Below are 27,964 nucleotides of genomic sequence, written 5' to 3' on the forward strand. Positions count from 1 at the left end.
ATTTTTCTCTTTCAAGGTGAAAATTTAAAGAATGTTTGGATAAGTTCCTAAGGATGAATTTCAGCAAAGGTTGTCCACCAGTCTTCAATACTTTGAGGTCCTTATACAAAGATAAGAAAAGGTAAAATATTTTCTTTGGTGTCATTTCTTTACTCAGTATTTGCAGTGATTGAGTCTTGATATCTGTGCCTAGTAGTACATGTGTTGTGAATCTGGTGTCAGTCTTCCTAGTTTGCAGTTTAAATTCTTCTGTCTTTTTATTCCTTTGTTTTTATAAGTTAATGAGTCATGTGGGTTATGAAAAGTTGATAAAATACTGATTTCTCCAACATTACTCTAATCCTTTTTATTTCAGAAGTTCCGAATGATTTTTTTTTTTAAACCTGTTTTAGCTTAGTAATTTTCTGATTTTCTTTGGTAGGAAAAAAAATTGTCAGAAGAGTTTATTTTACTGTCCAGTCAGTTAGCTTAACTCAGCTCTGTGTTGTAAGATACTTACAGGGTTGTAAGATCTTTAGAGGGTGTTTTAATCTAATTTAATTTGCTTGAAAGTGCAGTATCATCAAACATGTTCGTTGGATTAAAACAAATTATATTGAAGAGAATCGGAAAAATGAAACATTAAATATGAATAACACATAGAATCTTTGTATTCCCAGTCTTTATTGAAAGATGAAGTTACTGGGCTTTACACTTATTTTTTCTCTTTTCCTTGCATGAGTCAAGTCCATGAACTAACAACTTAAAGAAAATTAATGAAATAAGAATATTCAAGATCTTTTAGGAGTCAAGAAAAGATAGAACAGTTAAGACTCAGGAGAAATCACATCATTCTCCTGGCCTCAGATGCTCACTTTTCTGTTTCACTTTTTTTTTTTTTTTTTTTTTTTGCGGTGCTGGGGTTTGAACCCAGGGCCTGTGCTTGCAAGGCAAGCACTCTACCAACTGAGCTATGTCCCCAGCCCCTGTTTCACTTTTAACTGGTGTTCTCCCCTGGATTTGAAAGTGACACTTGATCACAACCATCTATTTATGAAAACTTCTCTTTCACATACCATTTAATTTTTTATTCTTAAAGAACAAATGTTACTTGTGGGTGTTATTTATGTGATTTGAGATAGAAATGATTAAGATGTAAAATCATCTGCATCTTTGCCTTTCCTGATTTTGGGTTCAGCTGATGCTTTATTTTTTAGCAGGGAAAAGGAGTTATGAATATGTTTTTAAAAAGTATGTCTCAATGTATGGCTTCACAAATATATTACTTTTTTTCAAATTTTTACTCAGAGGCTAAGAGATTAAGGGTGTGTGTATGTGTGTTAGAGTGTTTATTTAATTCAGTAAATAGCAAATTTTTCACAAGAGTGGTAACCATGTATTTTTCTATTAAAGCGTGCTTGTGTGTTTATACTCTAGGTGGCAATCATAGAAGAATTAGTAGTAGGTTATGAAACTTCTCTAAAAAGCTGCCGTTTATTTAACCCCAATGGTAAGTGCTCAAGCTTTACCTTTTAAAAACACCTTGAAAATTTTAATATATCATGAAATTCTTAATCAGGTCAGTATTATTTAGTACAAACATGGTACATTAAGATTTTTTTTTTCCTACTATGATCCATTAATTTGCACATTGAGTGAGGATATTTTGTTAGAAGAGAATCATATTAGTTTATTAGAAAAAGTTTATGTAAAATTTAAAACTAGAGGTAATAACATATTGTCCCTCCATGTATGTCACTCAACTTCAGTAATTTTAATTCCTGTCTAAATGTATTCATCTTACTCATCTATAGCCTTAACCTAATTTCCTTTGTTCCTCTATTCTGAAGTAATCTGAACCTCACATTTTGTTCATGAATATTTCAGTATGTCTAAAGACAAAGAACTTAAAATATTCTATAATTACTATTATCATGCTTGAAAATTAATACTTTTACCCAGGTGCTATGGCACATGTCTGTAGTTCCAGCAGCTTGGGAAACTGAGGCAGAAGGATTTCGAGTTCAAGGCCATCCCTGGCAAATCAGCAAGACCTAGTCTCAAAAGAAAAAACCGGGGTGGGATATAGCTCAGTGTCAGAGCATTCCTGGGTAAATCCCCAGTACTATGAAAGAAATACTAAAGAAATTAATGCTTTATATAAATATCCAGTCCATAGTCACATTTCCCATTATATTTGTCATTTTTCTTTCCTTTTTAAAGTTGTCTGAATGTAAATCCAGATAAGATTTATACTTTACTATAAATTTCTTTTGCTTCTTATTCTTGAAATTTACTTGTTGAAGAATTTTTTGTTTTCTTAGTCTAGATTTTGAATGTACCGCCACATATTAGCACATTATTCTTTTGCCCTCTTAATTTTCTGCAAGTTGGTGGTGGGGTGTGGAGTTCTTGGTATGCTAGTTATTAGCTGCAGTGACTAATTGAATGTTTTAGAAATTAAATATAAAAATTCAGGTCCTCAGTTAATACATTTCAAGTGCTGTGCAGTAAATACTGCCTAACATTTTGGACAGAGCAGATATAGAAAATTTCTATTATTACAGAACCTTCTAATAGGTGGATCTAGCTTGAGGTTTGATTAGATGTGATAATTTATTATAGTTGTTTTACTTTTGTCTTTATTTTTTTAACATAAGAGGGGCGAGCCAAGATTATTTTATAGGTAGCATATTCTTCCTTTCAGTAGGCATATCTTGCTATTAAAAAGAGAAGTTTCATTTCTTTTCTGCTTACCTAGTATTTCAGTTTGTATAGGAAAAGCATGATAGCCTTTTTTTTCTCCTCTACCCTGTACCTTTTTTGTTTGTTTTTTGTTCTCTACCAGTTTGCAAAGGAATGAATTGGTCCAGGAGCATCCTTCAGAGATGGCAAATAAAAATTTAAAAGTTACGAACTTGTGGATTTAAACACTGTTGATATTTCCAGTCTCAAGTGGTTCTATTCTTTTTATGCCATGGTAGTAGTTGATAACTTTTTTGCTATTTGATATGACAAGATACTCTAGTTTATCTTGTACACTGCCACTGAAGATCAAGAATCATTGTATTTTCCAGGAGCTCTGGTTTCTATACTGTGAAAGTCCAGTATGGATCCTGGATGTGCATTGCATTAAGTTGGTCATGTTTCTAAGTCTCAGATTAATCTTAATATACTTTTTAAAAGGCATTACCATGGTTTCATTGGTTAATCATCATGATGTTCCTTTGATTATCAGCAATTTCCTACATATTTTACAAATGTGGAAGAGGTTCAATGACATGCCCAAGAATATGCAGCACTTTTGTTGCAGATCTATCAGATCGGGAGTTGGTGAGTTCCACTCCTATTGTTTGTCCACTGAGCCATCTTGCTTTTACTAGGAAGAAAAATAAGCAATATATTGCTTCTTTGAAAGCAAATAACAGTTCCCAAGTTTTAGAAATTAGAGTTTAAGAAAAATTTTTAACGTGTGGGTTGAATATTTAACTTACACATTTTCTTGGGAGTATATTGAAATTAAATCATGAACTAAAATATATAATGTGTTTTTTCACATGTCATCTCATTTTGGATATAGTTTTTTACTCAGACTAAATAATTCTTTGTATATTCAGCATAATATTAAGTTACTAAGAATATCACCAAAATTCAAAATAGCTGCATCACAAACATACTATATACAGTTAAGTGCAAACATTAGATAGAACCCAATTAAGCAGTCTTTTTTTGTTGTTGATGTTTTAAACCTCACATTACTAGAGATTTTCTATTGATCCCCCCCCCGTAAAAAAAAATCCTGATTATTGCATTCTCTAGTTCTAGTACAAGTTGTCTCCCTCACTCCTTTTTGTTTTCTTTTTAAGGCAATTAGTTATATGATTGATCTTATATGTCAGTCTTATGTGTTATGAAAAGTTCTTAAATGCAAAGCTTTGTGCTAAGAGACTATAAGGATGTAGAACAGAAAACATGATCCCTTCCAAATATCTTATATACCAAGGTGTGGTTTTATACACAAACTGCTTTCAAATTCTTTCCTTATGAATATAGGGACCATTTTGAGGGAGATACTCTTAATATGTGTAATACCTAATCGTTTGATTTCTCTTCCCCGTATTCCTCACTTCTTAAAGATGATGGAAAGGAGGAACCAACAACTACATTACTTTGGGTCCAGTACTACTTGGCACAACATTATGACAAAATTGGCCAGCCATCTATTGCTCTGGAATACATAAATACTGCTATTGAAAGTACACCTACATGATAGAACTTTTTCTTGTGAAAGCTAAATCTATAAGGTAAATATCTTTTCCTTTTTCCCTTAAAGTAATGATACTGGTCATAATTTTTTTCTGTATTTTATAGATTCTAAATGTAAGAAAAATGACATCACACAAAACATGGAATAAGAAGTCTATTTCTTAGTCTGATTATGTTTTAAAATGTGGCCATGCTTATTTGATCGTTCATCTATGTCTATGTGCATATACATACATAAGGCTATTCCTATATGTATATAGGTATGTACTGTATATGTGTGTGTATATATTTCTCATTTATTCACACATATCTGATTATTCTCTGGTTTGGGGGAATAAAAGTTTACATAATCCAAGGGTAATTTTATTTGCTATAAAGTGTATTAACAGTGAAGTATGGTCACCTCAGTATGTGAAATGAAGTGAAACAGTGAAGATTTTATTATGAATTCTACATATTATTTCTTCTGAATTGACTTCTGGGCTCTGCTTGTGAATTTTCGTCTACGTATTACCATCACCTTATAGTTGGTTCTTCTTCTGTTGCAAATACAATTAATAAATCAGAGCTTTTTTTTTTTTTTTTTTTTTTGGGTGCTGGGGATCGAACCCAGGGCCTTGTGCTTACAAGGCAAGCACTCTACCGACTGAGCTATCTCCCCAGCCCCAAATCAGAGCTTTTGAGAGAGTGATTGTAAACCAGTAGTTTATTTAGCAGGAAAATAATGAAATTAAGTAATTAATTGTAAAGTGCTATTTTGGTGGGGGTAGGCAGTGTTAGAGATCAAATACAGGATCTTACACACACTAGGCAAGCACTGTGCCATTATGTTTTATCTTTGGCACTTTTTTAAAGCCAGTTTTGTGGCTTTGCCAAATGGACTAGTTGGGTGGATTAGAATGAGAAGCATTGGGGAATGTCCATTAATGGTCCTAAACAATGTTTCCATATTTCCTTTGTTGTGGATAATGGCTTTTAATTTCCTTCTTAGGACTTTTAAGTTGATATGTACATTTTTTGTTCTGGTTTATAGACTTCTATTAATATTTATTCTTAGATTTAACAAACTATTTAAAAAAATTTTTTGTAATTGTAGATGGACAGAATACCTTTTTTTTTATTTGTTTATTTTTGTATGCAGTGCTGAGGATTGAACACAGTGCCTCACACACAGCCACAGCCCCCTGAAAACTATTTTTGAGTATTGCTATGTGCCAGGAACTACTATATATAATGGGGATAACAGTAAAGATAATAGTTAAAACCACAGTCTCTATTGTCAGAGAACCTGCATTGTAGATGGCCAGAAAGATATCAGAACTTTTATTATAGAGGAGTACATACTTCTATATGAGTAGCATCTTAAGAGCCATGAGAATACTTTTTAAAATTTATTTTAATTTCTTATCAACTGTAAAATTAGCATACTTACTGGTGTATTTCGCTTTTGTACCTTGTAAGCATGCTGGGAAATATTAAAGAAGCTGCAAGATGGATGGATGAAGCTCAGGCCTTGGACACAGCAGACAGATTTATCAACTCAAAGTGTGCAAAATACATGCTAAAAGCTAATCTGATTAAAGAGGCTGAAGAAATGTGCTCAAAGTTTACAAGGGTTGTATGGCTTGTGTTCTTACTTGTGAATAAAGAGGACTTGAGCTGGTCTGTATCATCTGTCTCCTTTATAAATTTTTGTCTTTAATATTTTCAGTGGCAAAATAGTTCAGATTTTAATTAAATCATTTTATTAGAAGACATTAAAATTCACTGTTAGTATAAAACCATTTTCTTTTTACGTAGTTATATGATGGATTTTTAAACTTGGTTTTATATTAGTATATATCCAAAAGAAGTTTTTAGGGGTTAAAGGAATTAATATATATTGAGTATCTACTGTGTACTGGTGTTCTTTGTCTTATACTGATCTCTGCTGCACAGTTAACATAGACCTTTTTGTTGTTTAATCATTTGCCAAAGCTATTATTTTGGTGGTTAAAAAGTAATTTCAAGGGCTGGGGTTGTGGCTCAGTGGTAGAGCACTTGCCTAGCTGTGCAAAGCACTGGGTTTGATTCTCAGCACACATATAATAAATGAATAAATAAAGGTCTATCAGCATCTTAAAATTTAAAAAAAAGTAATTTTAAGCCGGCCACAGTGGTACAGGCCTGTAATCCCAGTGACTTGGGAGGCTGAGGCAGGAAGATCTGGAGTTCAAAACCAGCCTCAGCTACGGCGAGGTGCTAAGCAACTCAGTGCGACCCTGTGTCTAAACAAAATACAAAATAGGACTGGGGATGTGGCTCCATGGTTGAGTGCCCCTGAGTTCAATCCCTGCTGCCGTCCTCCCCCTCAAAAAAAGTAATTTCATTTCTTTCACATATGAACTATTCCTTTTTACCCTAAGACTGGGTACAAATCTAGCAAATTGTTCTGAAAGAACTCATATTAGTTGGTCAACTTTTCCTTTTTGAATCCTGTGATGGAATGATGTATTTGGTAAGAAATGGTTTTGATATATGTGATTTTTTTTTGCATAGGAAGGAACATCAGCGGTTGAAAATTTGAATGAAATGCAGTGCATGTGGTTCCAGACAGAATGTGCCCAAGCATATAAAGCAATGAATAAATTTGGTGAAGCACTTAAGAAATGCCATGAAATGAGAGAGTAAGTACTTTATATATATATGAGTCTCTCTCTTTCTTTTTCATAGTTGTAGATGGACAGTATGACTTTATTTATTTTGTGTGGTGCTGAGGATTGAACCCAGTGCCTCACATGTATGAGCAAGTGCTCTGCCACTGAGCTGCAGTTTTAGTGCCGAGTTTCTCTTTTTATTTATCAGACATTGAAGGTTTTAGGGAAATCTAGTTTTTTTTTCCTCTTTTATTTATAATCACAATAGGTGATTTTGAAAGTCAGTATTCACTGTTTTCAGTTTTTGTAATAGAAATATTATACACTTTTTTAAAGCTAACTTTTCTGTGTTTATTCTTTCTGAAATAATTCTTTTTTTAACTTCATGTTATTGTATCTTAGCTACTTCTGGTGATTTTTTTTTTTTCAGTCTTTCTTTGGAATTGCTGGGTGCTGCTTCAGTAATCCATAACGGTTATTAGATAATCCTAGAATCCTGTTTCTTGTGGGGTTGATTGGGATGGCAGCAGTATATTCTTGATGAGATCCAAGATTGAAAACCCTTAACAATATGTCCGTTGCCTGTACGTTCTTCATTTTTGACAAAATCTTTATTTCTTAGTCCTCATCACTTTAGATTTATTTCTGTCACTAGTAATGGACTTCTGTTTTTATTGTGTGTTTTTCACAGATAAAAATAGTTTGTATAATTCACACTATAATATCGTCAAGTACGGAACCCTATTGGTTGGGGGGGAAGTTGCTGATTGTCTGGCTTACTAGCTATTGGTTTATATCCCACATACCAACATCATACTACATAGGCTTCAGACTATACCCTCAAAAAATTTTTATTACCAAATAGTACATATAATAACTCCTTTACAAATTGTTCTAAAAAAATTTACACACACACACACACACACACACACACACACACATATAAAAGCATGTACTTTCCTTTTATTCAGCAATTATTCAGCGCCTGCTGTACGTCATGTCCTTTGCTAGGTGATGACCAGTTTGTATTTACTTATTTGATAGGCAAAATATTTATGTTGAATGTAATTTTTTATATTTTTTCCTAACTTTTCATATCAAAGAAATAAGTAATTCCAAGGCTTTGACTTAATAGTTTTCTTAGACATTGCAATACTTCAGTGTAATATAAAAAGATAATTTTGTTAGCATTTTATAGAAATCACTGACGACAGTTTGACTTTCACACATACTGTATGAGGAAGATTACCCTTAGATCATATGTGGACTTATTAAAACTAGAAGATGTGCTTCGACAGCATCCATTTTACTTCAAGGCAGCAAGAATTGCTATAGAGATATATTTGAAGCTTCATGACAACCCCTACAGATGAGAATAAAGAACATGAAGCTGACACAGGTATAACATTCAAAGATTTCTTATTATTTGTTCTGGTATGTGTGTGTGAGTGTATGTATCTATGTCTTGAGTAATACAGAGTTTTTTCTCAGCTTCTTATTGAATATCTTGTGGGAATATGTTCTACATGGTTAGAAAACAATAGATATTTTGTGAATTTCTCTACGCAATAGAAGATAAATATTGCTTAACTTTTATACTTTAAAATAAATAGGGATTTAATTTGTAAGTAGTCTTCAGCAATTAAGTTTTAATTTCACATTTAATATCTGTTTTACCCAACTAATTACTTTATAGTACTATAAATTTCTAACTACATATTTAGTGTTAGTGTTGACTATTAGTGTAACTACTTATTCTTCTTTTTAATAGTAATTTATAATTAACCTACTGAGACCATTATTCTTTGTTATCTGCCAGTGCCTTAAAAAGCAGATAGTAAAGAATAGGTTAAATCCACATTGCAGTGTTGTTTTGATAATTAAAAGGTTTTTTTGTTTGTTTGTTTTTGGAACATAGCCAAGTCTATTCACTTTCTTATTATCTATGGCTACTTTTATGCTACAGTCTAGTTTAGTTGCAGTGGAGACCTGTCCTGTTAACTTTTTTGCCACTGTGTCCAAAATATCTAACAAAAACAATTTAGAGAAGAAAAGGTTTATTTTGGTTCAGTTTTAGAGATCTGAGTCCGTAGTTGTCCAACTCCATCGCTCTCAGACTAAGATGAGACGGAATATCACGGCAGATGTGTGTGGAAAAGGAAAGCTGCTCTGCTCATGGCAGCCAGAAAGAAGGGAAAGAGTAAGAAATAGAGGGGAGGAGGGCAGGGATATAGTCTCAACATCCCCTAGTGACCTACTTTCTATATCCATACCCTACCTGACTACAGTTCCCATCCAGTAGTTAATTCACTGATGAGGTGACAGCCCTCAGGATCTAATCATTACACCTCTGAACATTGCTGCATGGTCTAAACATTAACTTTTGCAGGAATATTGCAGATCCAAATAATAACTTGATAATAAATTATCCCCAAATCTAGCATCTTTTTTTTTTTTTGCAGTCTTTTTTTTTTTTTTTATTGTAAACAAATGGGATACATGTTGTTTCTCTATTTGGACATGGCGTAAAGGCATACCATTTGTGTAATCATAAATTTACATAGGGTAATGTTGTTTGATTCATTCTGTTATTTTTTCCCTTCCCCCCCACCCCTCCCACCCCTCTTTTCCCTCTATACAGTCCTTCCTTCCTCCATTCTTGCCCCCTCCCTAACCCTAACTCTAACCCTAACACTAACCCCTCCCACCCCCATTATGTGTCATCATCCACTTATTAGCGATATCATTCGTCCTTTGGTTTTTTGAGATTGGCTTATCTCACTTAGCATGATATTCTCCAGTTTCATCCATTTGCCTGCAAATGCCTTAATTTTATCATTCTCTATGGCTGAGTAATATTCCATTGTATATATATACCACATTTTCTTTACCATTCGTCAATTGAGGGACATCTAGGTTGGTTCCACAATCTGGCTATTGTGAACTGAGCAGCTATGAACATTGATGTGGCTGTGTCTCTGTAATATGCTGATTTTAAGTCCTTTGGGTATAGGCCAAGGAGTGGGATAGCTGCATCAAATGGTGGTTCCATTCCAAGTTTTCTAAGGAATCTCCACACTGCTTTGCAGAGTGGCTGCACTAATTTGCAGTCCCACCAGCAATGTATGAGTGTACCTTTCTCCCCACATCCTAGCCAACACTTGCTGTTGCTTGTATTCTTGATAATCGCCATTCTAATTGGGGTGAGATGGAATCGTAGGGTGGTTTGATTTGCATTTCTCTTATTACTAGAGATGTTGAACATTTTTCCATATGTTTGTTGATTGCTTGTAGATCTTCTTCTGTGAAGTGTCTGTTCATTTCCTTAGCCCATTTGTCGATTGGATTGTTTGTATTCTTGGTGTAGAGTTTTTTGAGTTCTTTATAGATTCTGGAGATTAGTAGCATCTTAATTGTTTCTATAGGTCAGGAATTCAGAAGCATCTAAATGGTTCTAGCTTAGGGTCTCTTGTGAAGTTATAGCTAAGATTTGGGTTGGGCCTGCAGTCTCATGAAAGCTTGACTAGGACTGAAGGAAAGGTACATTTCCTAGGTAGCTCATTCCCAGGGTTGTTGGTAGGCTTTAGTCTTTTGGCTCTCCATAGGGTTTCTAAAGTTCCTCAAAAAGTGGTAACATCATGAGAGAGAGCAAGCATGAAGCCACGATACCTTAAAATATTCTGTTCTCATCTTACGTGTTACATCCTAATTGGTTGAAAGGAAGTCACCAAGTACAACCTGTGCTTGAGGGAAGTAGAATTGAAGAATTTGCAAACATATTTTTAACTGCCATGGACTGTATTTTGACTACAAATAATATACATTATTGCATATATGCAAAATATAATTATTCCTCCCAGTGCTATCAGAAGTCTTATCCCATTGCAGCATTAGCTTAAAATCTAGAATGTTATCTTAGAATCAGGTACGGGTGCTAATGTAGCTTCTCCACTATAGCTTTTCAAGTATAGTTCTTACATACAATTCTGTGAACTAAAGACACAAGTTATTAGCTATAGACCTCGTACAAATTTTGGGACAGTCATTGGCCCCCCCTGGTGGACATTTTTAAAGGCCCACAGAATTTACTGTTTTGTGTCAATTCTCACGTCCAATCGGGCACAGATGAACAGTTCCTTGGTTAGACTAAAGACAGAAGACTGATTTTCTGTAGTGCTTGGATATAACTCTTGCTCTCTGGGTTCTTGATTCCACCTTCTAAGTCATCCTTCTTTTTGCTTGAAAGGTATGTAGCATTTGTTTGCACCTGAAAATTTTTCCATTTGCTTCGTACCAATAAAATTTTGAGTTTCTAACGGCCCCTGTGCATTTTGTATTGTCTCTGTTCTTGTCAGGCCAAACTTGGTGTGCTTCTGTCCTTGGAATTTTCTTAAGAACATCAGAGCTCTTTTTTTGTGAACTTTATTGAAATCCACATGCGCCTTGCACCTTCAAGTTTCTTACAGGCTTTGTTTGAGAGGTTTTGCAAGTCACACCTTAAAACTTCTTAGAGAGCTTTCTTCCGACTAATATTCTAAGGCATCATTTTTTTTTTTTTTTTTTTTTTTTTTGCGCTCGGTGCTGGGATTGAACCCAGGGCCTTGTGCTTGCAAGTCAAACACTCTACCAACTGAGCTATATCCCCAGTCCTAAGGCACCATTTTTCTGAGTTCTGGTCTTTAAAAGATTTTAAAGCCAAACCTTTTGCTTTCTATCTTGGCATGTTTTCCTGGCAGTGACTTGAATTTGATCTTTGCTCAGTTGCCATTTCTGAAGAGATTTTCAAAGTTTTCAAAACCATCAAATCCCTGGTTCTTCCATTAGTTTCTTTCTTCTCTTGAGTTTTATTCTAAGCAGCACTGTAAGCACTGCAATCAGATGCTACAATTTAACACTTTGCCTGAAAATCACCTTAGCTAGATTACCAGTTTATTTTATAACACTTGCTAAGTTTTTATCACTTACACTTTAAGCCCTTATCTGCAGTCCCCTCAAAGCTGACTTCTATTAATAGTCTGAAACTCTTCAAACTTTCACTGAAGTTCTCCTTGAAGTCCACTTTTCCCTACTTCCTAGTTCCAAAGTTATCACATTTTAGGTTTTAGTTATAGCAATATTCCACTTCTGTATACCAACATCTGCTCTGTGTATAATACTGCAGAGCACATTACTAAAAAACTTAGTGTCTTTAAATGACATATTTATCATCTGACAGTTTTGTGGGCCAGGAATTCAGAAGTCACATTAGCCATTTGGCTCTGAAGAATCAGGGTATAAACAGTGAGCATGTAGTTTTCACATTTGTTTCATGAAATCTAAACAATACACAGTTTTCACTTTATTATACCATATTTGTCAGTGATTTTATCATTCCTTTGAGACATTCTGAGCTTTGTACCTGTTAGGGTTATTGTGAATTTTAGTAAAATTATCATAGTATTCATTTATTCTGTCTCAACAAATCTTTTGAGCGTTTTCTGTATGCTCAGCTTGCTGTTAGACCTTCAGAATACATAGATTATGAGAATATATAAATGGGATCTCATCCCCAAGGAGTGTATTAATAAATATTGTGATGAGCAGAGTATATTAGCCAGTGACAGCACTGGAAAGTTAATGGATAACTGGCCAGGTTAGGGAAGGCATAACTGAAGAGAGAACATAACCAAAGCCATGGAGATATGCTGCAGCAGCTCATTGTATTCAAGAAGTGCAAATAGTTTAATATTGCTGGAGGAACTGGTGTGCTTTGCTTATCTAATTAAAAATTCTGAAGAGGTTACCTTTTTTTGCTATATTACATGGAACCATTATAAGGCTAGGTATGTGTAGGCACATTTACATTTACATGCATACTGAACTGTATTCTTTTACAGAAGTTTGGGAATAGTAAAAAGTATTGGTTGATAATTATCAATCTGATTAACATGCTTTTAATTTCATTAACACTTACTGCCTACAGCGAACATGTCTGACAAAGAGCTAAAGAAGCTACGTAACAAACAAAGAAGAGCTCAAAAAAAAGCCCAGATAGAAGAAGAGAAGAAAATGCAGAAAAAGAAAAGCAGCAGAGAAATCAGAAAAAGAAGAAGGATGATGATGATGAGGAAATCGGAGGGCCAAAAGAAGAACTTATCCCAGAGAAACTGGCCAAGGTACTTAATAGTTTCAATCACAGTCGAGTGAAATTTGATGGCCAGCTGTTGTCATTTTTATACTGTCTTATTTGGCCAATTTTATGAATGTTAGAGACAAAAATGATTTTGGTAATATGAAAGTTTTATATCTAAGCTAAGTCGAGCTTGTTATAATCTGAAGACTATATGTGTATCTCTCAATCATCCTTATTGTCAGTTAATGGTATTTCTTGACTGGCCTTCTCCTTTGAACCTAATATCTTAAAAACCTGTAAATATTTTCCTCAATCCAGAATCTGATCTGCTGTTTTTTTTAAGCACTATGATAAAACATTACATGAAACATCTTGATTAATTTTGGTTAATATCAGTGCACTTCTTCTGACCTTTGACATCCTATTCCGTGTGAAAATAATCACATAATTCCTTATGTTAAAGCAATAGAGTAAGTATATTTTCTCAGACTTGAATTTTAGTTTCAGTAATAACTGAAAATTCAAAGTCAAACAAAATAGTTTTGTAATTATGTCAGAGCAGGAGGATAATAATGACTCATAGACACAGTAATATTAATAAAATAAATCTAGAAAAATCTTGTTTGGATTTCACAAGTGTATACTGATGTGTTTTCACAAATGTATAATCACTGTGGACAAAGCTAATACCTTTTTATTGTTGGGAGTTTACTGGAAGAATACACTGGGAAGTGAGAAAGCACAGAAAATTCACCGATTAGGTCTCATGGTGAATTGCAGAAGAACTTTGGGGTGTAACATCAACTTCAGGTTTCTTCCATATCTTCATATAGTTCCTGAAGAGATGTTTGTTTTGTCACTTTCTAGTAAAGAGTGCACCTTACACAGTAAAATTCTTATACCAGCCCCCTTACAGACTGTTAGCCTTTCGTAAATCCAGGCTATTTGGTTGCTTTTGTGCCACATGTCAAGCTGTGGTGTAATTATTTATAGCTAGGTTTTATAGCATCCCAGAACAAAATGCCTATAGAAATTATTTTTGATGGCTTTGGTTGGAAGAAGTGTAGTGGAAGGCACCCCTTTTTGTGGACTGCTCCTCAGTAGTACTATTCTTGCCTGTTAGGCACATAAGACTTCTCTTCCTAGGCTGATTTGCTCCAAAATGGCTGTCTAATAGCATCCATACCCAATTGTGGTGGCAGTGTAAGATTACTCCAAACTTCTTATAACAGGGAGTGGCATTGTAGGCTGTTTTAAAAGTTGCCTGCTGTACCTGGATTTACAGTCTGTTTTGACCTTTTTTATGTTGTCCTGAATTTCAGTATTCTTCCTTGTGGCAAATTTAGTGTCACCAGTTCAGGATAACATATATATAAAATTAAATGAAAGCATTTCATGTTAGCAGTAATATCCTTTAAAAAGGAGAAAAGAAGGGCTGGATATATAGCTTAGTTGGTAGGATGCTTGCCTTGCATGCACAGGGCCTTGGGTTCAATCCCCAGCACTGCAAAAATAAAAATAAAAATAAAAAGGATAAAAGAAAAATGAGAAGGATTTAGGTAATGAGTTTATTATTATTCAGTTGACTAAGCATAAATCTGAGGTTTTGATGGGAACTGTATCACTTGTTCTCTAACCTTGTCATGAGTCAGTATTTTGGAATTCCCTCATATACTACCCATCTTATGTTCCTTTGCACACCTTCCTTCCAAGTGCTTGGTGAGTGCTTGGTATTCTTCCTATATAGAGTTTAATCATTTTAAACGTTTTGTTGCTATGCTGTGAGTGAAGTGAATTGAGACTCTTGTCCGACATGTCTTGACATGGGATTTCAAGTCACTTAATAAATTTAAAAAATTGTGTATGTTGAAGACTGCCTTTGCAAAAGACGTACTAAATTGCCAATCAAGCACACTGGAGTCTTAGGTGAATGTAAGTCTTTGCAACTGCATGTAGTATTTTTTATTTTATTTACTATTTACTTATTGAGTGACACAGAAGAATATGCATAATGTTCGCAACTCTAGCCAAACTTTGACTTGGTTAACATGGGACCCCAGCTGAGTAGGAGGTAGAAGGCACAACTGCTATTCATTAAGTCTGTCTCGGTTCTTATGTACAGCAGTTTTGCTACAACCATTGTGATTTTGGTACTTAAGGATACTGTTTTATAAACATAATGTAAACTAATTATGTATTTTTGTCTATTTGACTGCTTTTCTTCCCCTTAAGCACCAATTTAGAAGCTCATTCTTGTTTGCGTGCTTTTAGTTATGTATAGCCCTGTACTTAATGATTTGTGTTTAAAGATAGAATGTAATTAGTTTTGCTGGGATTATGTATGTGTATTTAAACAATTAAATTTGCCCTCACAAAACCTTGCCTGATCATGGCACACAAAAACTGAGACCTTGTGTCTCAGCATACCCATATCTCCTTTGGGGACATACGTTCTCATTTATTAAATTATAGACAATTTGTTTTCTCCCTCTAAATTGCTTGATTTTATTACATAATGATGCTTGATGCTTGAGTGGATTCACCTTCCTATATTCCTTCTTGTTTTCCATTTTTTTAATAGCAGTTCTGTCTCCCTGACAGTAAATTACTTTGGTCAACATTACTGGCCCTCATTTCAGTCTGTACCCCTGGGTGCATGAAAAGCTTGATAGAACTGATTGACAATTTCAGTTTTCATTCTCTTCCTTTCCTAGAAAGAAACATTTTCCCCCCTGAGTACCACAATTTAAACCCAATGGAATATAGTATAATGGGAGCAAGAAACAAAATACTTAAAACATTGTGAGGAAAAGCACATGTATAAAGACCCCATTTTCTCCTTTATCCCTTGGTTCTTGACTGTAGTTATTAGACAGTTCCATATATAAAGTTTGCTTTTGGTTTAGAACATGCATATTCAAGTAAACACCATTTGGCAATGGTAGCTAAGTTTTAATGGATAGTTTTATTGTCTGATGAGGCTAACTGCTTTACATGCTAGGACAGGGTGAATCCCAGAGATGTCACTTAATTGCTAAACTTGTTTTAATCCTGTGGAATAATTTTCTTGGTCAGAACTTGTATTGGTAAAACCACAGATATCATATTGCTAGAAGCCTGTTGGATAGATAATGCAAATCCATTTTCCTTTTGAAAGTAAATTGTTACTGCTTCTTTGATGAGAGAAGGTGAATCTAGAAGTTAGAGTGTGATAAATATGATATTGTTCCCCATCCACCCCAGTGTGCAGGGAGTACCTTGTCTTATATTCAGTCTGGGAGTATAACAGTAGCATCATCATGGGGCAAATGCTGAACATCTGCTTAGTAGTGATCATATGTATATAATTAACGTGGCATTTACCTGATTAGTAAGGATGACAGGGACAGTTGTATAAAGTCTATTCAGATATCATCTCTCCATTAGTATGGCATCTAAATAAAGATCTTTTTTTTTTGTAGAATTTGTAGTAAAACAAAGCAAGACAGCATGTATAGTGTACTCTTCTAAATATCTTGATTATAAAGAACATTCACTCTTTCTGTAATGTTGCCTACAGTTTTCTTCATACTCCTTTTGATGCTATTTCACATCCATTTTTTTTTTCTCCTTTTAGCTATTGTTTTTCCCTGGTTCTTCTGTTATATCCACTTTTTTGATGGACATTTTCTATATAGGAATAATATAACATCTGTGGTTAAAATCAGCAAGAGTGCTAGAGTTCAAGTAGAATACTTTCCTAGCATGCGTGAGACCCTGGGTTTGATCCCTATTATTGCTACACACACAGAGATCTAGAGTTCAGAATCTCCTTTCTTTAGATTATGGGAAGGAAGTTAAAATATGAACATATATTTCTGGGTGATTGGTAAGTGATTTTTTTCGCCCCCCCCCCCCCCCAATATTTTTAATAGAATAAAATCACATTCTCCAAGAATCTTACTTCCATTTGTATATCTTTTATTTTGTTAGGTTGAAACTCCATTGGAAGAAGCTATTAAATTTTTAACACCGTTGAAGAACTTGGTGAAGAACAAGATAGAAACTCATCTTTTTGCCTTTGAAATTTACTTTAGGAAGGTAGGCAATTAGAGTTTAGTGATAAAACTGATAACTGATCACTGTATTTCTTAGGTATAGAGACCCATGTCGGATAGCCTTACCTTTGTAGGCTGTTTTTGGACAAATGATTGCAGCATCCTCACAAAAATGCCTAGTATGTACAGAATGTTTTGGGGAATGAGAGTGATAAAATTACCCTTTTTAAGGCATTAAAGTCAACAATAGCTATACTAGGTTTGAAGTCAAATAATGTGGTTCGGTGAAATAATGATGATTGGTTTAAAATCAACTATTATATATAAAGCTTAGAATAGTCTAGCTCTTAGTAAGCATCAAATAAATGTTACCTGTTATTATCAATTATTATAAATAGAGTGGATTTGGGGCTGGATCTTGAAGGATGAATCATATGTTCAAAGTCAAAGATACATAGAAGGGAAGAGTACCCATTAAGAAAACACAAGAATGTATGAATATGTTGATGTTGTCCATATAGCTTTGGAGCAAGGTAAAAGATAAGAGTCTTAGTTTAAGACTCAGAATGCTGAGACTATATATAGTAAATAATAAGATTTTATTGTACAGAAGCAATGTAATCTAACTAGTTCATTGAAAAGAAAGGTGATGCATTTTGAAGAGAAACTTTTGTTCATGAAGACGGGAGGTTGTAACATCAAAAAGTCATTGTTGTAAAGCCAAGCGTGATGGGATATGCCTTTGGCCCCAGCTACTTGGAAGGCTGAGATAGGAGGATCACTTGAACCCAGCAATTGGAGGTCAACCTGTGATTTATTGAGACTCTTTAAAAAAAAATTTTTTTTTTTTTTTTTTTTTTTTTTTTTTTAATTAAATTCTTGGGGAAAAGTTGCTACATAACACAGGTTTTTTGGTTTGCTTTTGTTTTTGGTAGCAAGGATTGCACCCACTGGTGCTTAGCCACTGAGTCATATCCCCAGCCCTTTTTATATTTTATTTTGAGACAGGGTCTCACGAGTTCCTGGAATTACAGGCACTTGCCTGGTCATAACACAATTTTGAAATAGGATATAAAACTTTACTATAGATTGGAAAGATTGGGAAGAAATCAAAAGATAATAGAGATTGTCTCTTGATAAAAATTTGAGTGGTTAAAATACATTTTTACTATATTTCCAATTTTCCAAAGTGATTATAACTTAGAAAACAAGTTTAATAAGTAGCAATTTTAATAAATAGCAATATTTAAACTTTTTACATTTAATACAGCTCTCCTCTTTAAAAATGTACTTAGATATGCTGGGCACAGTAGCACATGCCTATAATCCCAGCAACTCGGAAGCCTAAGGCAGGAGGATAACAAGTTTAAGGATAGCCTCAGCAACTTAGCAAGGCCCTCAACAACTTAGTGAGACCCTATCTCTAAATAAAAATTAAAAAGGGCTGGGGATGTGGTTCAGGAGTTAAGCACCTCTGAATTCAACCCGTGGTACCAAAAAAATAGTTTTTAGATGAAACCCCAAGATGGAAGCTGCTGTGCTTAAAGTGGGAAAGGGTAATCTAAAGCCCCATTCACTTGACTTTATTCTGACCTCAGAAGAGGACTCAGCATTTGGAATCCACTATAGTAATGTGAAATGGATAATGACATTTACCTACAGAACGGAGTGGTATTTTTAGCTTCCTGAGTGTTGTAGGGAAAGGAAAAGGAATTGTCAGAAGAATTTAGGTTTTGTGCTTTAGAGAATGACACCAAATTAAGGAAGTCTCAACAAAGAGGTGATTGTAAAGACGACTTGAAAGTGGACTGTGTATTCAAGTGAAGATTTCCATTTAACAGGTACAAAGGCTGCTGAAGCTTTGGAAAGATATAAGTTGAGAACCGGAATAGCATAGGGAAAAATCAGAAATGACTCAAATATAACCTGGGTGAATACCTATAGAGGTGGCACAGAAGTCAGGAAAGGAAAGGAATGGTTAGGCAGAAGGGGAATCATTCATAAATTATAGACCAAAACAAAGGACATGCATGCATGCATTTCTTTTGATTAAGGAAATTAGGAAATGAAATGGCAAACAAAATGAAACAAAAACAAATTTTGTTTCTTTGTTAATATGACATTAATTCAGATATCTCTGAATGCTATGAAGGTTTTCTCTTTTGCAAGACCTTTTTCTTAATGTTATATGAAAGATATTAGCTAATGTTACTTTTTTTTAATTCTTTTTTTTTTTTTTATTGTATACAAATGGGATACATGTTGTTTCTCTATTTGTACAGCTAATGTTACTAATTGAATAAAAACTGTTTACTTCATTCATATGTTGCAGTTCAGATGTGATGGAATCTAAATTCATTTTTTCAATTTGTAAGGTCTTGGCTCCCCACAGGAGGCAATTTATCACATGATCAAAATGTATCTTTTTCTTTTTACAGAAAAATTTCTTTTGATGCTACAATCAGTAAAAAGGGCATTTGCTATTGATTCTAGTCATCCCTGGCTTCATGAGTGTATGATTCGACTCTTTAGTACTGGTATGTTTTTGTTTTCCATTACTAAAATATTTGATTATAGTAGTTAATAGTTTAGATTATCATGAACTCAGTCATTTAAAAACTGTTGTATATTAAGTTAGCTGAGGGGAAAGCAGGGCTCTTTTCTTTGTATTAAAGGCGTTTATTTTAAAGCTACAGATGTTACCTGATTTTGACATTGTTTAGTCCAGGTACTTGAGACTCACCTTTGTTTGTTTGTTTGTTTTTTGTCACATGTAAGTTGAAGTTTTAAATTATATTTCATTATAGAAAGCATCTTACTACATTGTTTTAAAATTGAAGGCTCTTTTAAAATTATTAGTTTTCTCCTTATTTAAGATCTCAATTTGTATGAATTAGGTTTGCTTAACATAATTAAGTCATAAATTGTTTTGTACTTCAAAACAGTCATCTGTGCTTTTCAAATATTTTGACAGTCATAGCAATACATTCACTTTAATGTGAAATAGAGATATGGAATTTTAGAGACCAAAACGTAAGGGGTTTTTTTTCCTTCTAATTATCTCTCTTTTTATACTTAAGAACTCTGGAACCCTAAAAGATGAAAGAATTAATTGTAGGTAACACATACTTAGTAATGAAACAGGGACTAGAGCCTTATTATTCTTTCTCTTGTAGTTGAATATTCTTTATCTGAAATACTCAGGACCATATGGGTTTCAGCTTTTGGATTTTTTTTAGTCTTAGGAATTTGCATGTATGTAAATTGAGGTATCTTGGGGATGGGGCCCTTGTCTAAACATAAAATTTTATTTATTATGTACAACTCATAATAGCCTGAAGAAAATTTTAAACAGTATTTTTAGTGCAATAGTGTTTTGTGACCTGTCAAAGACAGATAAGAAATTTTCCATTTAGGCAATTTGTCAGCGCTCAAAACGTTTTGGATTTTATTTTTAAAGTAATAGAAAGGAGAACAGAGCAATATACAGAATTTGAAAATACTATTAATTTGCTCTCTCATTTTTGGCTCCATACATTATATAAAAGTGATGAAAATAAACCAGGCATTTCAGTCAACTTTTTAAAGATGCTGAATTTGGACTGAGGTCTAGCTCAGTGATGAAGTGTTGCACAGGCCTGGGTTCAATCCCCAGCAATAGCAAACCCTCCCAGCCCCCCTGCAAACACACAAATAAAAAGTGCTAAATTTATTTTGATTCCAAGAAAAGTAAATCCTTGTTAAAATTATATTTATGAGGGGCCGGGGTTGTAGTTCAGTGGTAGAATGCTTGCCTAGCATGTGTGAGGTGCACTGGATTTGATCCTCAGCACCAAATAAATAAAACAAGGTTAAATTCTTTTAGAAATATTATATTTTTGCTTGTCAAAAATTTAAAAATTTAGAATTGGAATCATAAAAATGTTCTCAATTTTGAAAATTCTCAAAGTAATAATATTATAGATAGCATATTAAAATAACATTATAGAAAATGAAGAAAACTTATACCTCAGGGGAAATAAGATTACTTCTTTTAGTCTTTTTTGGGTGTTAATAAAGAACTTTAAAGCTGTGTATGGTGGCACACACCTGTAATCCCAGGAATAGGAGAGGCTGAGGCAGGAGGATCACAAGTTTGAGGTCAGCCTGGGCGATTTAGTGAGACTGTGTCTCTAAATAAAAAATTAAAAGGGCTGGGATTTAGCTCACTCAGGGTAAAATGCCCCTGGGTTCAATCTTTGGTACTGTCCTCCCACCCCAGAAAGTCAACAACAACATGAATCAGAACATTAACAAACACAGGAACATTAACAAAACGCTTGAACAAGAACATAAACAAAAACATAATCAGAAAATTAAAGTTAGAGATAATGGGGTGAAAATCCTTCGAAGTTGGAGACGTTCTTGTTAAATAATGTATAAAGATTACATATTTATTTAATTTTGCTTGTAATAGTGTAATTACAGACTTTTCTTTTTATAGGTTATTTGAGAAAATTAAATGCGCATGGGCTTAGAATTATTAATAAGTAGTTAAATTATTGAATATCTATACTATGCTCTTTGCTCTAGGTGTTCAGCGGAAACCATTGTTACAAAGAGACTTTAAAAAGTGATCCTTATTTTGAATTTAGGCAGTGGTTATTTGCAGTTATGGAGATGTGTCATTTCTTAAAAGGCCTTTAAGAATTTGGGTAGTCTGTTTATCATTACCTTTGTTAAGAAGAGGAGTGAATATTTGTGAAACTACAGAATATAAGATAATAGGGGCATTTTTATTATGTCCCAAGATTTCTTTAACTTAATATAATAGGTACTTTGATTTAGAGGTATTTTTTCAGGAATACATTTATTATGTTAAGTATTACTATAATTCCTTTACAAAGAAAACGTCACACATGAGCACAATTTTCTGGGGAGTTTAGAGGGAAAAAACCAGAGTACATACCTGTTTTATTAGTTGTAAAATTTTCTTAAAGTGAATGTGCATTTCATCAGATTTTTATTTTATTTTTATTTATGGTACTGGAGTTCAAACCCAGGGGAGCTCTATCACTGAGCTACCTTCCTAGCCCTTTTTATTTTGAGACAGGATGTGAATAAATTACTAAGGGTCTCACTAAGTTGCTCATACTGGCCTTGAACTTGGGATCCTCCTGCCTCGATCTCCTGAATCACTGGAATCACAGGCATGTGCCCCACCTCCAGCTTATTGTTGTAAAGTTAAGCAATTTTAATTACATTTTTGACCAGTAATAAGTAAAAGACAGAAGTTTGTGTATTCAGTTTGTCTTGTTATTTCCTTACAGGTTTATATTCTCTTAAATACTTTAAAAATTAATACTATTTGGCTGCCTGGATTGACAGTGAATTTTATATCTCTCTTTCCTTTCTCATTTGTACAACCTCATTTTTCTTTTATATGCCAAGATTATTTTTCTTCTGTATTTGTGTGTGTCACTTCAAATGTTCTTTGATCTTTTATCATTATTATTTAAACCTTGTTTAATTGTTATTAAATTATTATTTAATCCTTATTTAATATTCTCATTTATTTTGCTATTTCAGGTGTAATCATTTAATAGATTGTCCTACCACCTAGTAACACATGATTATTAGACTTTGAAAATATGAGCATTTTTTTGACAGCTAGCCTGGTAACTTAAGGCAACTCTTTTTGCTAAGAATCACCTCTTCTCATTGTGACTTATAACCATTGGTGATTACTTAATTAATTCTGTCTGCTGATAAACTAATAGCTTGAACCAAACATTATTTCAATTTTAAGATATAATAGGATTGAAATAAAAATTCCTTAGAAGAAATTTTACTATTTGTTTCACCTCAAACCCCTCCTCAATTATTGTTCCTTGATTCATGAAAGTTACTCTCTTTTTTTATTTTCTTGGTACCAAGGATTGAACTCAGGGACACCACTGAGCCACATCCCCAGCCCTATTTTGTATTTTAGAGAGAGAGTCTCACTGAGTTGCTTAGTGCCTCACTGTTGCAGAGGCTAACTTTGAACTCGTGATCTCCTACCTCAGCCTCCTGAGCCACTGGGACTATAGGCCGGTGGGGATGCTTGATGAATTATTTACTCTTAATTATGAAAGACAATTAATTGGGTTATCTGACATTTTTACTTTCCTGAAACCCCAGTGTTTTTTTGCTAGTTGACTACTTTCAAAGGATTTTTGTTTTGTCTTTTTTGCCCACTAGTCTTTAGCAGTAATGGGACTTCTAATAAACCTGTCCCATGTGTTGTTGCTCCTTTCTGAGAGGTACAAGTAAAATTTCATTACATAGAATTCCATAGGCCAGCCAGAAACGGTGATGCAAACCTGTAATCCTAACCACTAGGGAGGTTGAGGCAGGAGGCTTCCAAGTTTGAGGCCAGTCTGAGCAACAGGGTGAGACCCTGACTTAAAAATGAAACTAAACAAGAGCAGAGGGCTAAGGATGTAGCTCAGTGGTAGGAAGCTCCAGTACAAAGAATAAAAAGGAATTTCTTAAGGCATTCCTTATGTGGGGCAGTTGCTGTCTTCCTGGAAATTACACTTAAAATCTATACGATATAAAATATGAATTTTTATAAAATTACAAATGAAGGTATGGTTTTGTAAGCAACTATTAGTGAAAATGGAATTTTATAGATATGTGTATGATTTATTACCTATGTATTTATAGTTTGTGTTTATTTTGGTAGGGTTTTTTTTTTCTTAGCAGTTTTAGTTTTTCTGGGGATATTAGTCTGAGGAAAATAAACTAATGTAGGTAACAAAATCATAAAGCACCCCATCCCCCCCAATTATAATGTAAACTGTACAGTTACTTTGTAAGTATGTGTGTGTGTGTGTGTGTGTGTGTGTGTGTATGTGTATGTGTAGAGAGTGTCCCCAAAGCATTTTAGGCATACCACCCGGGCCCCTGGAAATAACTTATATTTTATACAAGATCTATAATTTTTAAGGTAATGTTCTTTTTAATTGGCCATAACCTATTTTGACAACTTTTCTTTCTATGGAAAGTATTATTTGCTTCCTACAAATGCATGCTTATCCCTAAGGAATGCGTTAAGTCACTGGGGACGTGTTATTTAGTATGTGGATTTCTCTGTTTTCTGTCTTACCAGAAATTTTCCTGTTTACTCTTTAATACTTTGTTTAGGGTGAGGAGTCTCTGTGTCCTTGTGCAGTAGTCTGAAGAATTTCCCCTTCTTTCTACCCCCAAGTAAGCCCAGTTGCTATTTATGAGCAGTTTGAGCTCTATTTGTAGTATAATCCAAACCTGTTATTTCCTTGCTGTCTAATAAATAAGAGATTCAGAACCTTTTAAAAAAACAAAACTTGTTTCTTCCCAAGAAACAAGTATTAATAAATTGCCAAAACAAATTTGAAAGTATAGCAGTATCGAAGGTTAAACTAAATTCTTTAGTAGCTCATCTATTTGGGCCATCCAGTTCTATATAACAATAGAATAAAGTGCTGTTAACCAGCAAAGGGCATATTGATGAATTATTCAATTAATAATTTTATGTAGAATAGTTCACTTAGATGTTTACCTCCTCATAGTTCAGTGTTAGAACTTAGGGTCATGATCCATTAGTGAAACAATAAAATCAGCTATTAGTGGACCACTACTAGCATTTGAAAACCTCAAAGAGAAATAAAACATGAAAAATGCCAGTATGTATTGCACATAATATGGATATGGAATGTATATTTGTCCCAGTACAGATGCATAATTGCAAGGCAAAATCTGGAAGCCATCACCATAGTTATTAGCCATAATGAAAATCTATTTGTTATTTTTCAAATTGTGATTAAAAATAGTCACTACAATTTATTGAATACCAATTAGCACTTTTATACATAGCTTTTCCTTACTGTAGTCTTTCTAGGTTAACTGTTTCCCCATTATATATACCAGTAAATAGATTCAGGGAGATTATGACTTATTCAAGCCTAGATCCATACCCAGGTCTGTCTGACCTCAAAACTTCAAACTGTTTGTACCAAAATAACAATGAAACAAAGCTTAACTTGGATTCAGTCTGGAGAGATTGGGGTCTACTTTTTCACCTCCAAATCCCAAGAATATGATGACTCAAGTATATTTATTATGGGAAAGTGCTTTGATGTTTCTTTTCTTTTTAAAATTAAAAAAAAAATATTCTTTAAGGGGCTGGGAATATAGCTCAAGTTGGTAAAGTGCTTGCCTCACATGCACAAGGCCTGGGTTCAATCCCCAGCACCACCCAAAAAAAAAAAAAAAAAAAAAAAAATCTTTAGTTGTAGGTGAACACAATGCCTTTATTTTATTTTTATGTGGTGCTGAGGATTGAAGCCAGTGCCCCACACATGCCAGCTGAGTGCTCTACCACAGAGCCACAATCTCAGCCCAAACTTTGGTGATTCTTAAGGAGCTTTTTATAAATAGCTCTGTTTATATAGTTCCTGAAGATAAAGGTTACTGAAGTCAACCATCTGTATATTTTTAATTGATAGATTTACTTAGATACTGAAGGAGGAGAGAGTGAGAAAACAATATTACATATCATTTAAATTTTTATAGGTAAGCTCTTTAGATGTTGAATTATCTATAGGTATTGGTCTTTGTGTATAATTGCTGTTTTATTGAAATCATCATGTAGATAATTTAATTACTACAAACTTTATCGTAGTATCTAAATACTGAGAGAGTTTGCTTTTACTTTATTCAACAGTGTGTGAAAGTAAAGATTTACCTGATACAGTTAGAACAGTATTAAAACAAGAAATGAATCGTCTTTTTGGAGCAACGAATCCAAAGAATTTTAATGAAACTTTTCTGAAAAGGAATTCTGATTCATTGCCTCACAGATTATCAGGTAATCACCTTACTTTGTTTTTTTATCAGCTTTCTAAAACAAAATTTTAATGGCGTAGTGACAAGTTAATCTCAAAAGAGGCAATATGAATTTTTTTTTTTTAAAAGCAAGTATGTTTCACTTTTATTAGACCTAATAGTCATGTCGATTACAGATTTCCATTTGGAAAAATGGTAGAAGCATGCACAGGTGTTAGGAGGGGGATGAGATCTGGCTGTTTATCAATAAGGAGGTGTAAGTGTTACCTGTTTATCAAGAAGAGGGATTTGTATAGTCAGCTTTTTGTTGTTGTGACAAAATGCCTAACAAGAACAAATTAGAGGAGCAAAAGTTTATTTGGGACTTAATGATTTCAGAAATCTCAGTCCATGGTCAGCTGACTCCATTGCACTTAGCCTGAAATGAGGCAGAACATCATGGTAAAAGGAAGCTATCATCTCATAGCAACTGGAAAACAGAGCATGTGTGGTCAGAGCCAAGAACAAAATATAATCTCCAAGGTCATGCCTGCAGTGACCTGCTATCTTCAGCCATGCTCCACCAGTCTATAGTTACCACCCCGTAGTGCGTTGAAATTCTTATTTCATTGGATGGATTAATCCACTCATGAGGTTTTATAGCTCTCATAATCTAATCTTTCACCTCTGGTCATTTCTTCATTGGATATCATGCTTTCAAAATACGAGCTTTTGGGGGGACATTTCTAGATTCAAACTATAACATCCTGCTCTAGGGCCCCAAAAGTTATGTCCATCTCACATTGCAAAATACATTCAGTTCATCTCTTGGAGTCTTCATAGTCTTTAACAGCATTACCCAAAAGTCCAATTCCACAGTTTCCTGAGACTCAAGGTAAACTCTTGACTATGAGCCCCTGTAAAATCAAAAGCAAGTTACATGCATCAAATATATTGTGGCACAAAGTAAACATTTCCATTCCAAATGAAAAGCATAGAGGTATAGAAAGAAGATATAGGGCAAAGCTAGTCTGAAACCCAGATGGACAGATATGTCCTGTAGCTCCACATCCAGTATGTGGGACTCATGGTAGTGAGATATGATCTCCAAAAGGTTTGGGCAGCCCCATTCCTGTCACCTAGTCAGTTGTAGCTCACATAGCCTTTCACTTTGCCTGTCTGTGCTCACTTCCTTCAGCTTTCCTACCAACCTTCTTGGTATCTCTTAATCTCCGGGATCTTGACTTCAGCTTTGGCTTCTTTTTCCATGCCTCACACATCACTCTATTGAGATGCCTACAGGAATTTGGACCCTAGTACACTCTGCTTAACCCCTGAGGCCTTCTTTTGAACTCTGGGTGGAGGCCTGTGTAACCCCTTAGTAGCAGCACCCTGCATTCCTGCAGAACCAGCACCATGTGGATGATGCCAAGGTCTGCTGCCAGCTGAAAGCAGTATCTGGGCCTCCTTGGATCATTGCTACTGAAGCTTTTGAGTACCTGGGTAGCTGAACATGGTGAATTGAATCCTGGGGAAATGACTTTCCAGGAAGCCCTGGTGTAGAATATTCTAAACAAGCTTTCACTTATATATACTTGAACCTGCCAAGAGTGAGGTCTTGCCAATTCTAACCTTCCCCCATCTTTCCTGTTGTGCCTGTGCAAAGCACCGACCTTCTCTTAGTGGTGGCATTCTCTTCAGAAATCACATTTTCCCTGGCACCTGTTTTACAGTCTTTTATAGCCAAACTATAAGACTTTCAAACCTTCTGTGCTTTATGCTCCTGCTTCTCACAGTGTATGAGGATGGCTAAAAGTTTCCAGCAATACCCGTGCCCCCCTCTCCCCACCCCACACATACTGTGCTGCCTTGAAATTTCCCCCACCAAATCTAACAATTAGTACGTCACTTTCAAATTCAGCCTCACAAAGTCTCAGGACATGGCAAACTGAAGACAAGTTCTTTGCCAGAATGTAACATGAACGGTTTTAGTCTAATTGTCTGTAGAGTTGTCCTTTTCATCTGAAACCTCATGAACACGGTCTTTACTATCTGCATTCCTGTTGGCATTCTGGTCTTTTAAGTTCACTCCAGAATTGCCCAGT

The 27,964-nt window shown here is 34.5% G+C and overlaps 1 protein-coding gene across 1 annotated transcript in view; it reads left to right on the top strand.

Annotated features, from left to right (window-relative positions):
• Positions 1 to 27,964, top strand: part of Naa15 (N-alpha-acetyltransferase 15, NatA auxiliary subunit) — an 81,145-nt gene that overhangs the window by 46,315 nt on the left and 6,866 nt on the right. The window contains 15 exon segments of the mRNA XM_047567137.1: positions 17 to 121; positions 422 to 458; positions 1,417 to 1,489; positions 4,116 to 4,244; positions 4,247 to 4,283; positions 5,707 to 5,860; positions 6,784 to 6,915; positions 8,070 to 8,091; positions 8,094 to 8,244; positions 8,246 to 8,280; positions 12,844 to 12,924; positions 12,927 to 13,036; positions 16,966 to 17,072; positions 19,467 to 19,567; positions 25,759 to 25,902. Coding sequence (XP_047423093.1) covers positions 17 to 121; positions 422 to 458; positions 1,417 to 1,489; positions 4,116 to 4,244; positions 4,247 to 4,283; positions 5,707 to 5,860; positions 6,784 to 6,915; positions 8,070 to 8,091; positions 8,094 to 8,244; positions 8,246 to 8,280; positions 12,844 to 12,924; positions 12,927 to 13,036; positions 16,966 to 17,072; positions 19,467 to 19,567; positions 25,759 to 25,902 — 1,418 coding nt within the window.

This window comes from Sciurus carolinensis, chromosome 10, assembly GCF_902686445.1.
Source record: "Sciurus carolinensis chromosome 10, mSciCar1.2, whole genome shotgun sequence".
Classification (NCBI taxonomy): Eukaryota; Metazoa; Chordata; class Mammalia; order Rodentia; family Sciuridae; genus Sciurus; species Sciurus carolinensis.